We start from the raw sequence: 13,422 nt of genomic DNA on the forward strand, positions 1-13,422 counted from the left end.
GCCCATCACACTCTCTTTCCATGTTAAAGATTATAGAGATTGTAATGGCTCTGTGCCTAGAGTGATGACCAAGCATCAGCAGTATTATCAAAGCACACACCATTTGAGACTGGCCATGCTGACTTGAGGAATCTGGGTGCTGTAGTCCAAATGGCAACTGAAAAAATTCACAAGAGCAGCAAAAATAGTTTGTGTGTTTTTGTTCTGTTTCAAATAAATGGCAATAAAACTCCTTCTTTCTTGTTCTTTAGAAAACAGACACCAACCTTAATGACAAGAAATACAGCAGAGGAAGAGTCAAAGGCCCCATTGTAGAGGGTAATGACAGTGGAGCGATGTTTTCCAAATAGGTTCCCAACCTGTAGAGAGAAAATTTAAAAGAGAAAGACAAATCAGCTTGTTCCTGGAAGGATCACTCTAAAAAGGTCTAATTCTCTGCCAGTGTGAAGAACTCAGAATTATCTTAGACCATAACAACTACAGAGAAATAACCCCACTAACAGGTCAAAAGCAACTCATTCTTCCAACAGTGAACTAACATCTTCTATTGCTGTACCTGCTTTTTGCTCTCTCTGTGGGGAGGGCATGTGTGTGTGCATGCGTGTGTGTGCATGTTTTTACGCTTCAGACTAGCCTTAAATATCTTTCAGCTTGCAAGTAAAACTCTGAACCTTTTCCCTCTGCTTTTCTTGGCTTATTTTTATTATCTCACAGTGGTAGTCTAGAAGAAGGAAAATGGTACCGGACAAGCAATCAGTTGCTACAGATTCTGTAGCCATAGAAAATGTCATTCAGTAAGCAGAACAGTCCCACCCCTGCCCTGAAGTCATGAAGGTTCCTCTGTAAACAATCTCTGCCCTGAGTTCTCTATCACCCTGGCCCCCCAAAAAACCAAGATGACCAAATGGGCAGAGCATCTAACCTGCATATTGGTGAGGATAAGGAGGATACCACCAATAGACAGAAATGATAGTGCTGGAAATAGCATCACTGCAGTGGCTGCAAGAGGAGAAAAAATGTTAGTAGAAGGCTTGTCAAAGCCACAGGCCTATCACACTCACAAAATACAGACACAGATGGGTAGCATCTTACCTTAAGCAAATTTCTGGACCTTGCACATGCAGCAATATACTCAAAAGCCCAGTACCAAAATATGACCTGGATTCACATTCGGTGCTCATCTGCTACACAACTACATCATGCAAACCCACTGGCTACACAAAATGATCAAAATTATCCAAGGAATCTCATATATCATCCCAATGTAAATTTTGATGCCACATCAGAGGACTGAGAAGTTCATAACAGGAAAGAAAATAATTATATTGGTTTTAACTGTCTTCGGATATCAATTAAGACAGGATGCTGGCCAGGGATGTGCTGCTTCTTTTCCCCCAACTGCTATAACAGAGTTTTTTGTGGGTTTTTCAGGCTATGTGGCCATGTTCTAGCAGAGTTTCTTTCTGAAGATGCCAGCCACAGATGCTGGCAAAACGTCAGAAAGAAACTCTGCTAGAACATGGCCACATAGCCCAAAAAACCCACAAAAAACTATGGATGCGGGCCATGAAAGCCTTTGACTGCTATAACAGACCTACATAACTCAGCCACATTGAGGAAGGCAGCCTTCCTCAATGTGGCATCCTCCAGCTGTTCTATAATAACTCCCAAAATTCCTAAACCATTGGCCACACTGATTGAGACTGATGGGAGTTGGTGTCCAATACATCTGGAAGGTGCAAAATTGAGGAAGACTCACCAATTACCCTTCCACACACAAAGGTATTTCTTGTTACATGCCTTCAAGCCAATTCCAGCTAATAGGATATTGCCTATCCTAAGGTTTTCTTGGCAAGATTTATTCAGAGGAAATTTGTCATTTGCTTGCTGTCGGGTTGAGAAAGTGTGACCTGACTAAGGTCACTAAGTCAGTTTCAATTCAAACCTTGGTCTCCCAGAGTCCTAGTCCAACAATCAAATTACTATGGCACACAGGCTCACTTATATAAAAGTATACATGTCCTGTTTATCATATGAAATTCACTTCTGCATCTGGCAGTGTTTTCACACATGCACAGACACAATAAGATGAATATTCAATCTGACAGAAACTAGCTCAAGCACTGTCACCAAGAAAGCTCTGTACTCACAGTGCTCAATTCTTAATACATTTGTTTTGCAAATTTGGCTACCTCACCAACAAAAACGGGTTCAGGGAATCCTTGGCCCTTCAAATGTTTTGACTTCAACTCCCAGAAGTCCCAGACAGCATGGACAGTGGTAAGGGATTGTGGGTGCCACTCCAGCAAAATGGAGCAGACAGCAACAAAGAAGGCTCTTTTAATAATAGAATATAAGAAAATATTATGTCCTTGACCTTCATATGAAAGTGGCATCTGTCAACATTTCTTTTCTGCACAATTATTAAATATACAAGATCCCTATCCTGATTTTCAGTTAACAATCTGAACTTGCACAGGATGCAAGTGGCAAGGAGCAAGCCTCCACAAGCCATCTTGAAAGGTAAGTGCTGGCTTTATTTCTCTAGAATCTATCATCTGGATGAGGGGGACATGAAACATGGTTGGGAATGTTCCCTACCATGTTTCATGTCCCCTCATCCAAATGATAGATTCTAGAGAGCTGCTGAATTTTAATTAACCTAAATACAGGCTGACACATACATGCTTGGAGACATCCTAGTGGTTGGTTCCAAGTACAGTGGTCTAACTTCTATTGGTTAATCCTAAGTACAGTCAGCCCTCCATGTCCACAGATTCTTTTATTAACAGATTCTTTATCAACAGATTTTTAAATAATAATAATAATAATAATAATAATAATTATTATTATTATTATTATTATTATTATTATTATTCCCCAGTTTGAAAATATTTTTTTAAAGTATAAATTCCAAAAATCAAAGCATGATTTTGCCATTTTATATAAGGGACACCATTTTATTATGCCATTGTATTTAATAGGATGAGCATCCACCGATTTTGGTATCCATGGGAGGCAGGTCCTGGAACCAAACCACAGCAGACACTAAGTGCCTGCTGTACAGTAGACTCACCAAATCACTTGCTGAATGGTGAGTCAACACATAGGTAATTCAAACTGATTTAATAGCTCTACTCTAGTTGGAAATACCAGTAGTTTCATGGCATAGATGAGAGATTGGATCTTTTCACAGAGTTAACATGCTGTTCTAGCAAAAACAAACCACAGAAGGCTGAAGATGACAGGTGCTCCTTCCCTGTCCCCTGCACAACTATAGTTCCTATCCTGCTGGAGATTGTCATCCCAAATAGTTCAAGCTATTGAGCCTGGATCTTTATTGCAGAGCACTCACCTGCTGTGGAAAATGCAATGAGGAGGGTGCCAGTAGTGTAGGAAGATCTGGAAGAGAAAGAGATCCCCTGACCTGAGCTACCAATAGGCAATGGGTTGTAGGCACATAAGTATGCAGGTGAATTAGTCTCCCTTCAGTCCCCATCAGACATATTCATCAGCTTCCCATCCTTTGGGGGGCAAACAGATAGACAGCTGTGGGGATCATGGGCAACAGAGGAGAAGACACCAGTATGAGAAATTTGGAATTGAAAGATCAGGTGAAGACAGAGGAAAACTGGAGGTAAAGAAAGGGAACAATGCTGAGGAAGAAGAGGGGAAGGATAAAATCAGAGGCAGGAAAAACATCAGAGAACCAGTGCACAGGGAGTAAAGCTACAGTATTTTTAAAAATTAGGTTCAGTTCCTGCTAGGCTTATTAGTATATTTAAACTCTGTGGTTTAATTTTATTTCACACATTTTAGACCAAACTACACGTGAAGAAAAATACTTCCACATATAAAGGGAAACGGCATCATCTGGAGGGACTGATTAATTTGAGGGATAACAGCATACTTCAGAGAGATTAAACACTTTTGCTCTCCTGCTGTTATCCAGAGACATATCCCTCTTCTGAAGCTGCTATGTGCACTGAGTGAATAAAACCTCCTTGGAACCATTAAGAAGTTTCTTCCCAATTGAAATAGAAGCTTCAAAGGAAGAATATAAAACTTCCCCCTCCAAAACACTATTGTGATCTCAATGATCAATCCTTTCTCTCCGGTGACACTATTTATATTTTTGTAAAACTACACAGTGAAAGGAAAGTTGTGTTTAAGTTCACCTCTACTTTGGCTCTTACTTTAAAGGATCATTTTGGTAACTCCTCCTAAAAAGTTTGCATATGTGCCATATAAGTCAATTGTATAAATTGTTATAATAGTAATATAACTCCCACAAAAGATCAGTTACTTGGATAAATTAATATTTTGAAACATGGTATTTACATAGTGCCAGCATCCTACAGATATGTCATATTTGGCACTGGAAGAAAACAGAATGAATTTTAATTGTCAGATATTTATTCATTGTTGACTGTCACAGTGGAAAGAGAAATAACAAATTTGACTAATTTCTGATTGCTGTTTGGTTCTCTCGCCAGTGAAGAAAAGTGCAACTACTATCAATATATAAATTCCCACTTTTTCCATGAGACCCTTTAGCACAACCCCTAAAATAAGCCCTACCCTTCTACAGCCAAAATCAAATATATGTAACTGAAATAGAAGCCTTCTTTCCCTCAGTCCCTCCCCCAGCTGCTGGTTAGGGGATTTAGGGGCAGGTGCAAAGTAATTTTATCAAGTTATGGACTCCCACCCCTCACCACATTCTTTGAGGGGAAGTAGTCAGTTGTAGCAGAACACACATACACACTGCATTCAGCAAAGTTAATGAAGACCCAGATCTTTTGTATTATATCATAATAAAACATCTCTGGTTAGCATACTGTGGTTTCTAGCATTGTTTCATAATTCTAGGAACAACAGACAACCCATTAAGCCCACATATACACACTCACTCTCACTTCCCTGCATCTGCTGAGCAAAGGAGGGGAAAAGATAATGGGGCAGATGAGATATAAACTTCACTTTCTCCCCAGTTCCACCCCTCAGCTGATCACTAGAAAACAGCACAGGGCCACAGTGGTCTGTAGAGAAAAATCTGTGCTTCTCATCTAATTTGCAGCCACTCCACTGAGCGGCATTTCTCCCTTTCCTGTTGGTGCTCTTTAGCTAAGCTGCAGGAAATCAGCTGAGCAAAAGAGGGGAAAGATGATGAAACAAGAAGAGCATTGGCAGAAGGCTTTTAGGACAGATGGGGAATCCCTGGCCCATGGACTGGAGGATAGGTGTCCCTCCTATAAAGGAATGCCAAAGCAAGTACCAAATCATGATATGCCCCTTGGCCACCCTCCCTAGTATTTAACCCTGTACAGAGCTTCTGTGAATTCACCAAGAAAGAAACCAGCAAGCATCCAATCCCTCAAAGTGTTTGGTTCTCTGCAGCTGTAACTGCAGCATGGAGCAGGAGATTACTTTGGCAATGAGACTGGGAGCACAGCAATTGCTAGTCAATCCTATAGGTTGACTATAGACATATGTGCAGCACAGAAGGAAAGTTTCATTTACAACAACCTGCTTGGCTCCAGCCTCTAGTCTCAGCTAGAAGGAAAACTTTCCTAGCTTCATTCCACTAGTGGGCTTACTTCTTCACTGCACTCCCCACCCATCATCAGTTGGAAATTAAGCAGGCTGGCTTGACAAAATTGCCTGCTCTCAGGTTCCCTCTGCCTTATGCTGTTTGGCTACAAAGTGGAAGGATAACCAAGCTAGTCTCTTTCATTGCCAGGCTAAGCACATTTGCTTCATCACTCTTCTTTTCCTCCTTGTGTATGTTGGCAGAGCTCCTGGGGAAACAAGTGGAACTTTATGCCTGCATTTTCTAAGCTGTCTCCTTGTCCACTAGGCCCTAACCTTTTGTTTATACCTTAACAATAAAAGCCTTAGTGTGATGGATGCAATTCAGCCAAGAGAAAGCACTTTATAAACATGAGAGTGAGCAGCTGCAAGTGCTTGACCCTCCTGTCATGATCAACTCAGAGACATAGCTTTGTTAGTCTGGATAATCAGTATGCAAAGGAATCCTATAGCACTTTTGAGACTAACTGTCCTTTGCATACTGTCAGAATCAAGTGAGTAAAAGTTTGCTAAGGTATGTGAGTGTGTGTACAAAAACAGAATGTGCTTACTATTATTCCACAAAAGATAGTTTTAATTTCATTTCATATTTTAAAATTAGCCACTATGGAGGACGTTTGGATTAGCACTGCTCTCTGAAAACATTCTCCAGATTCCTCTTGGAGAGTTACAAATGTGTAGAGTGCTACACAGTGACTCCTATGCTGATCTCCCCAGTGCCCACTTATGGCTCAGCAGCCACTGAGATTGATGGGGGTTTGTTCCTCTGTCGATTGGGAAGCAACTAACATAATGTTCTCAGTCCCTCCTGTGAGCAATCTCCAGTGTAACAGACAGAAATAGGGTCCTTGTTGCAATTTTGTGACAGAGAACTTTGTGCAAGAGGGGAGAAGTATAAACCAGCTGCTTCCCAATTGAAAAGCAAATAGACCCCTATCAGTCACAGTGACTGCTGCCTAGTAAATGGGAAGTGGGAGACTTTCATGGTCCCAATATATTGCCCATACTAGGGGCTATGTGGGGATTGTGAATATAAGAAAGTCACAGATGTTTAAGTCTAGGTTACGTATTCATAACTGCCCAACAGGATTCTGACCCAGAGCTATTTTGACAGGCTTCTAGTGTGTGGTGTCTTTATGGTTAAATCCAGGGGAAACAGGGTGACCGCATGTAAAAGAGAAAAGGACTTCTCCACCTTTTAACAGTTGTTGTTTTTGTGTGCCTTTGTTTTTGACTTATGGCAACCCTAAGACAAACCTGTCACAGGGTTTTCTTGGCAAGATTTGTTCAGAGGAGGATTGCTATTACCTTCCCCTGAGGCTGAGAGCATGTGACTTGCCCAGGTCACCTAGTGGGTTTTATGGATGAACTGGGAATCAATCCCTGGTCTCCAGAGCTATACGCCAACACTCAAACCACTAGGCCACACTGGCTCTTAACTACTGTGCAGCAGTCCATTTCCATGTGTTTCAGAAGTATGAAGGCACACTGATTTTAGCTAGTTTTGTTTAACTAAAGTTTGAGAAATCAAAATGCCATTTTCTGCATATAACACAGTGTTCTTTTCCACTGTCTAAAATGACAATCTTCAGAAACGCTATTCCCATTTTAAGGCTGCCACAATTTTTTTTTAAAAAAAAATATTAATGTGATGGAAGCAATTACGGTTACTTAAGTGCAGTTTTCTGCATATGCTAGAAATAGTAAATAATTTTGTGGACTCGAAAAGAGCCAACATTAATGTATTCTCTGTTGCACAAACACTATTTATATGTAAAAACTTGAATGACTGAATGACTGAAAAATAAACTCACAACATTTACTGTGATACAACTACAGTCTGTAACAGAATAAGACTGTATAAGTGCATGAGAACTACACTGTATCATTTAAATGCAGAAAAATATGTTTCACCATGAAATTTATTCAAAACTGTAATTAAATTATGGACATTTAGGTTGCAATAAGTATTTCTAGACAGAAAAAGTGTATATCACAACACAACTGAAATGTTTCAGTTATTAACTGATAATCTGTTACTTCTCAATTCATGAGCCATTTCACCTGTAAAGAAAATGTAATCATCTCCACAGCTTTGTCACATTTTCTAAGCAAATTTATTTCATATATTTTTCAGCTCTACTAATACTGTGATAATGTGTTTTCTTCACTGGACAGGGAACTAGACTGAATTGTCCAACACTAAGATCCTGGATGAACTTGGTGGAGCTATACTTTTTTTCTCTCTCTCCACTCATGCAGGGCTGCAGCTACAGAGGGAAGCAAAAAGAGAACACTGACCCCCAAATAAGAATTGTGCCCCCCAATGAAATTTTCCTTTAGTCCCCAAACTTCTAAAACTGCTGTAATTTAAAATTCCAGTTGGGCATTTGGAAATAAAGTTTAGGCATCCACAGAAAGGGAGCAGGCAAAGTTATTAAGGGCATGTGAACACAGCAAATATAATCATTCTATGTGTAAATTATTTTTGATGCCTTACTCTTTGCAAATGCTAGTTATTAGGGGACTGAAGGAACATTTTACTGGGGGGGGGGGTTGTAGAATTATTATCTGGAGGGGCAGTGCCCTCTTTGTGCTCCCTCTGTTGTGACACTCCTCCACTCATGTCCAAACTACGTTTCTCCTGCTTGCACACACACGCCATGATTATTTAGTGGCCACAGTAGGGTAGGCAACAGCCAGACAGAATCTGGCTATGCTTTTGCAGCTGGAATCATGCAGGAAATATCATCCACCTGGACCTTCCTGAAGCGAGAGTTATATAAAAAATATCTTCAATCAAATATTTCTGTCACGCAGGTGTCACCATCTAGTCTTTTTCAGAGTGCTTACTGCAGTGTAGTTCCATCATGTTAAAGACCCCAAAACATATTTTCATTATATTTATTTTAAAATCTGCTGCTTACCACCTGTTTGGTAAAATGACTTTGATTTGGAATGTATTTGGTTATTAAGTGATAACGTTAAAGTTATATTTTGGAAAGTTAAATCTAATGTCACAACACTGTAGTTATACTTTCAAGGCACAGTATTTTTCAAACAGCAATTAAAATGTATTTTCAGTCTCAACAATAAGAGCACATACTATAATCTAACAATTGTTGCATAGCACTTGTACTGATTGAGGAGCTTTAAATAATCATTCTGTGTCTGTTTTCTTGAATGTGGCCATAAGAGAGAATTTCACCAGATGTAGCTACAAGCTACACCTGTTAAAATTTCTTCTACATAATTCTGAGAAATGAATCAGATTTGTCTTCTTCAAAACCTGCCCCTCCACAAGGGTAAATCCATTTGGTTCTGGCTCCACCCATTACTGGAATGCTGATCCAGACAGATTTTCACTGAGCCAATGTGGGACTGTACAATTTCAGGACGGCAAATGTTTGCACAGGTTTGCTATGTGCCCTGATAAACACTGCAATGTTTGCAATGTACCTTGATAAAAGGGGAGAGAGGTAACAATCCCAAACAGCTATCTCAGCATGTGCCCTCCAACACATGGTTAATCAGTCCATTACTCACATGAGCTACATGACTTTGACCATTGCATTAATACACTTGGCCAATTAGGGAAGTCAAAACTGCAGTCGCAGCAACTATCAGCTTCTTGTGCTGCAGTAACAGGAACCCTTGGACTCCCAGCCCCACTGTCTGAGAGGGGCAGTGACAGGATCAATGGGAAGCCTCATTCACAGAACAGAAACCAGACTCCATGCTGGTACAAATCACTGAAAGAGACACCAGAATGACAGCTGTAGACTTTCACTTATTTCCTTTTCTTTGAGGACCACAATCAGAGCAGTACATTTGATTCCTAATTATTAACGAAGGTTGGCCTCACAGTTAGGATGCATTCTCCCAAGAGAGGCACTGAGTATGATCATATCTTTTGACAGAGAAGTCCAGCCTGTTATTGTTCAGGTTCCTTTTGTCTCTTCTGGAACACCTGTCAAAAATTTTCCTTGGTGATCTTCAAGCTCTAGAACTGGGGTACTGGGTGGTGGAACATAGGGCACATACTTCTCTCTATCTAGTGTGTCCCCACCAGGCATAATTTTATAACTCTCTAACATGGCTTACCTTAGTTGCCCTCCTCCTTCTTTTAAAATTAAAAAAGAAAATGCAGTCATTCCTCATCGCACAGGTATAAATAAGTTCTGCCCTCAGGATATATCTCCAAAATGCCAGCTAGTGAGGGAAATAACATGAATATAAGAAGTGGCTAAATATCCACCTCTAGTTTTGAAGTGTGTGTGTGGTTTGGTGGGAATTTAGTGCTGGGAACTTCCAAGAAAAGAAAAGGAGGTTTCTTGGGCCTCTCTCCATTATTTTCAGCAGGGGGAGTGGAAGCATCAAAATGTGTCTTACATGCAGCATATTGGTCACCCCATCACAGTTACTCCATTCTCTTTACATTTGTATTGCTTCTACATGCAGTTTCTTCATCTCCTTTGGATATGACACATCTGCAGTTCAATAGAATTCTAAGTTTGCCCACACCACAGATATGTAGAAGGATACAGTTGGGTACAGATTCAGATTGGGGTGGAGGTGGAATGAGGGGGAACAACTTTCACATTTTGCTTTTACCTTAAGGTTTGATACATTTTTGGTATAATGAACAGCAAATTTTGACATGATATTTCACTATTTTTCTGCCTTCATCTCCAATCAGCAACTGGGGATCAAACATAAAAATCCTGGGAAGACTGTATAGTGAAATGAGATCTGGTTTTCAGTGCTGTAAAGTTCTGTTTTGGACAGGCACTCCAGAATGTGGACTGCTCATGGTTTCCTTAAAATGGAACAATTAATGTAATTATTAATATAACAAACAAATTATTTCCACACTAATGTTAATAATAATAGGGGGATTTTGGAGCTCACTAAGAACTGATGAAATCAATTAATTTTTAAAGCTGATGTTACAAACTCAGTGCAAGGGGCAGTATGATCTCTGAAACCGTCTAATTAAACCGTCTAATTAAAAAGATTGTATGTACAGTGCTTTGTAAATTTACAGCGCTTTATAAATAAAAGTTAATAATAATAATAATAATAATAATAATAATAATAATAATAATAATAAACCTGCATCTGGCTACGTTCAAACCCAAAATGACAGTGTTCCCCTATGTACCATGTACGATTTTAACTGTTGTTTAAATGTGTTTTATATGTGTTGTTAGCCACCTTGTGTCCCACTTTGGGAGAAAGGCAGGTTTTAAAATAAATAAATAATAAATACCAATGTTGTTGACTGCGAGTTCCTAACGATCTAAAATAGCCTATCACCTCTCCAACTCAGAACATAGTTGGCATTATAGATTTTATTTCAGAGTGGAAATAATATGTTTGTACTAGTCCACACATTCATGCTGAACTCAGACTTATAAATAATTGCAGTTTTGCAACACTGAGTAGTGGCTGCACTGCTAGAGTTTGTTATGTGTAACCAAGTTAAAATTTAAAAGGTAATGGTGTTCCCTTCCCCCACATGATATCTATATTCAATATTCAGGAACACTTCTGGTTTAGTGCCAAAAGTCTATCCATGTTGTGTTTAGTACCTTGCCACTGGCAGTCGCAGGAGAACAGTTCAGTCCAAAGCCCAACTGGATGTCAGAAGTAACCCTATGAAAAACCACAGCCAGCCTGATTTCAGCTTTCCAATGCTGCTACACACCAAGCAAATCCAAATGGATATCTGTTCTATCTCCCTGTCAACCAAGCTCTCTTTCCCTATCAGTTCTTTTTGCTACTTCTAATGTGTCACCAACATTTTCAATTTGCTGAATGTAGTAATAAAAGCAAAGAGGTACAGGCATGTCTATTCAGTTCAAGGACCCTGAACGGAGAGCTTGTGGCTTATAAACAGCCTGTGCAAAGGCCTTATGAGAAACTGACAGCAGTTTCTACCTCCTTTGGGTGCAGCAAGCTGTATGTGAGAGGATTTGAAGATTAGTATTGTCAAGAAAAACTTCCCAGGACTCTGAGGCATAGGGAGACTACAGTCTGCATTGCCAGAGATAACAGGCATTAATCGTTCCAGATGTCTGGCAACCCTGATAGATGGGGAGGAGAGAGAAAAATAAAGATAGAGACAGAAAAGGGGATGGAGAAGAATGGAGAAAAGAATTTCTGCCCCTCACAGTTTCCTTCCATGGGACGTTACCTATCCTCCTGTCCAAGAAATTAGTAAGGCCTGGTGTTCACATGCAGCAAGTACTGATTGGACTACTTCAAACTGCAGGAAGATAATCACACTCTTGGAAGTGTCACTAAAAACTGAAAACTAGTACCAGAGGGGAAAGGGCCTGGATAGAAACTTTCTCCATGATTTCCTATTTTACTATTTGTGGAATGTTTTTATATGGAGAAGTCAACAAAAATGGTGTGCCCTGTTTGCTGCCTGAAGAGCTGCAGTCCATTCTGCTACATCATTCAGCTGTACCTGCACCTCAGCACAGGAATATTCAGAGAGGAGACCCCCTCTACAGGTAAATGTCATCAAGACTAACCCTGAATCAGTCTGCAGTGGCCATTCATTTCTCTGAAGATGCCAGCCACAGATGCAGGCAAAACGTCAGGAATAAACTCTCCTAGAACATGGCCACATAGCACGAAAAACCCACAAAAAACTATGCAGTGGTCATTGTTTGATCTGGGGTGGGGAGATCATGCAGCCTTCCAGATATCATTGGACTGTAACACCCAATAGCCCTAACCAGGATTTCCAGTGATAAGGAATGCTGAGAGTTGTAGTCCAACAGCATCTGGAGGATGCAACCCAACATTGGTTTAGGGGTACCTCTTCTATATTTAAAGCTCTTTAACTGATCAACAGCTGCATGGAAGGATGGAATTTAACATATTCAAATTCTTCCCTCCCAGTGCTGCAATGATGGAAACATTTGCACTGCCAAATTTCTTCCAGTGACACAATTAAAGGCACAATTTTGGCAATCCCCCCCCCCCCCCCCCGGGACAATGAGCTCCAGAAAAGGAAAACAGGGAAGGCCTTGTGTATCTAGCACTTACATGGCAAGCAGGCGTGCAACTGTGGTGCCAAAGCGATCAAAGATGTAGCCTGTGGGGAAGGTCATAAAATTGTTCATGAAGGAGCCAATGGTGAAGATGAGGGACAGCTGTTCATCTTGGGCACTGCAGTCTGCAAAGGAAGAAGGATTGTAAACACAGTCCCTAATGCTTCTTGTGCAGAGATCCCCAAGCACATACTTTTGATACTGTGGCTCTCAATGTTTGGCTTTTTATTTTTCTAAGGCTTGGAAAATTCCTTCTACATAAAATAATTTGTTACATAATGCATTACAAAAAGCCCCCACTCCCACTAATTATAGTTGCCATGACAGTCAGACAGACAGACGGACAGAGTATTACCCATCACATGAAGACCTTTACCTGTGTTTCCTCTCATTCTATTACTTTTCCAATGTAACTTTGTTATGCCTGCATTGTGTGTGTTCATGCGCATGTGCATACATTCACACACACACTCTGAAGGAGAAGTAGGTGTGTTAGTTCTAGTGCTGCTTTCTCCTATCCCTCATCCCAGCTCACCAGACAAGCTCTAGAACCAAGCTGTTCTTAACCAGCACTTTGTTTTCTCAAACAAAAGCTGCAGGAACTCAAACCTTCCTGGAAGTTTCACAGCCTCTTACTTGAAAGTCTTGCAGCTTTCATTTCAGTAGTGCTGAAGCTGGATGCAATTATTTAATAGTGATCAAAGTGTGTTCTGCTTAAGCTCAGAAGGACTCTCACCTAGGAGCTCAGAAGAACTCTCAT

At 40.3% G+C, this 13,422-nt stretch overlaps 1 protein-coding gene across 6 annotated transcripts in view; it reads right to left on the minus strand.

The window, feature by feature from the left end:
- Positions 1–13,422, minus strand: part of SLC43A3 (solute carrier family 43 member 3) — a 60,737-nt gene that overhangs the window by 14,472 nt on the left and 32,843 nt on the right. For all 6 annotated transcript variants that reach the window (XM_042449142.1, XM_042449133.1, XM_042449161.1 and 3 more), the window contains exons 3-6: positions 12,658–12,787; positions 3,356–3,402; positions 923–999; positions 267–359 (exon numbers count right to left, since the gene is read on the minus strand). In XM_042449142.1, coding sequence (XP_042305076.1) covers positions 267–359; positions 923–999; positions 3,356–3,402; positions 12,658–12,787 — 347 coding nt within the window. The remainder of the gene's footprint in view (positions 1–266; positions 360–922; positions 1,000–3,355; positions 3,403–12,657; positions 12,788–13,422) is intronic.

The sequence above is a fragment of the Sceloporus undulatus genome, chromosome 1 (genome assembly GCF_019175285.1).
Source record: "Sceloporus undulatus isolate JIND9_A2432 ecotype Alabama chromosome 1, SceUnd_v1.1, whole genome shotgun sequence".
Classification (NCBI taxonomy): domain Eukaryota; kingdom Metazoa; phylum Chordata; class Lepidosauria; order Squamata; family Phrynosomatidae; genus Sceloporus; species Sceloporus undulatus.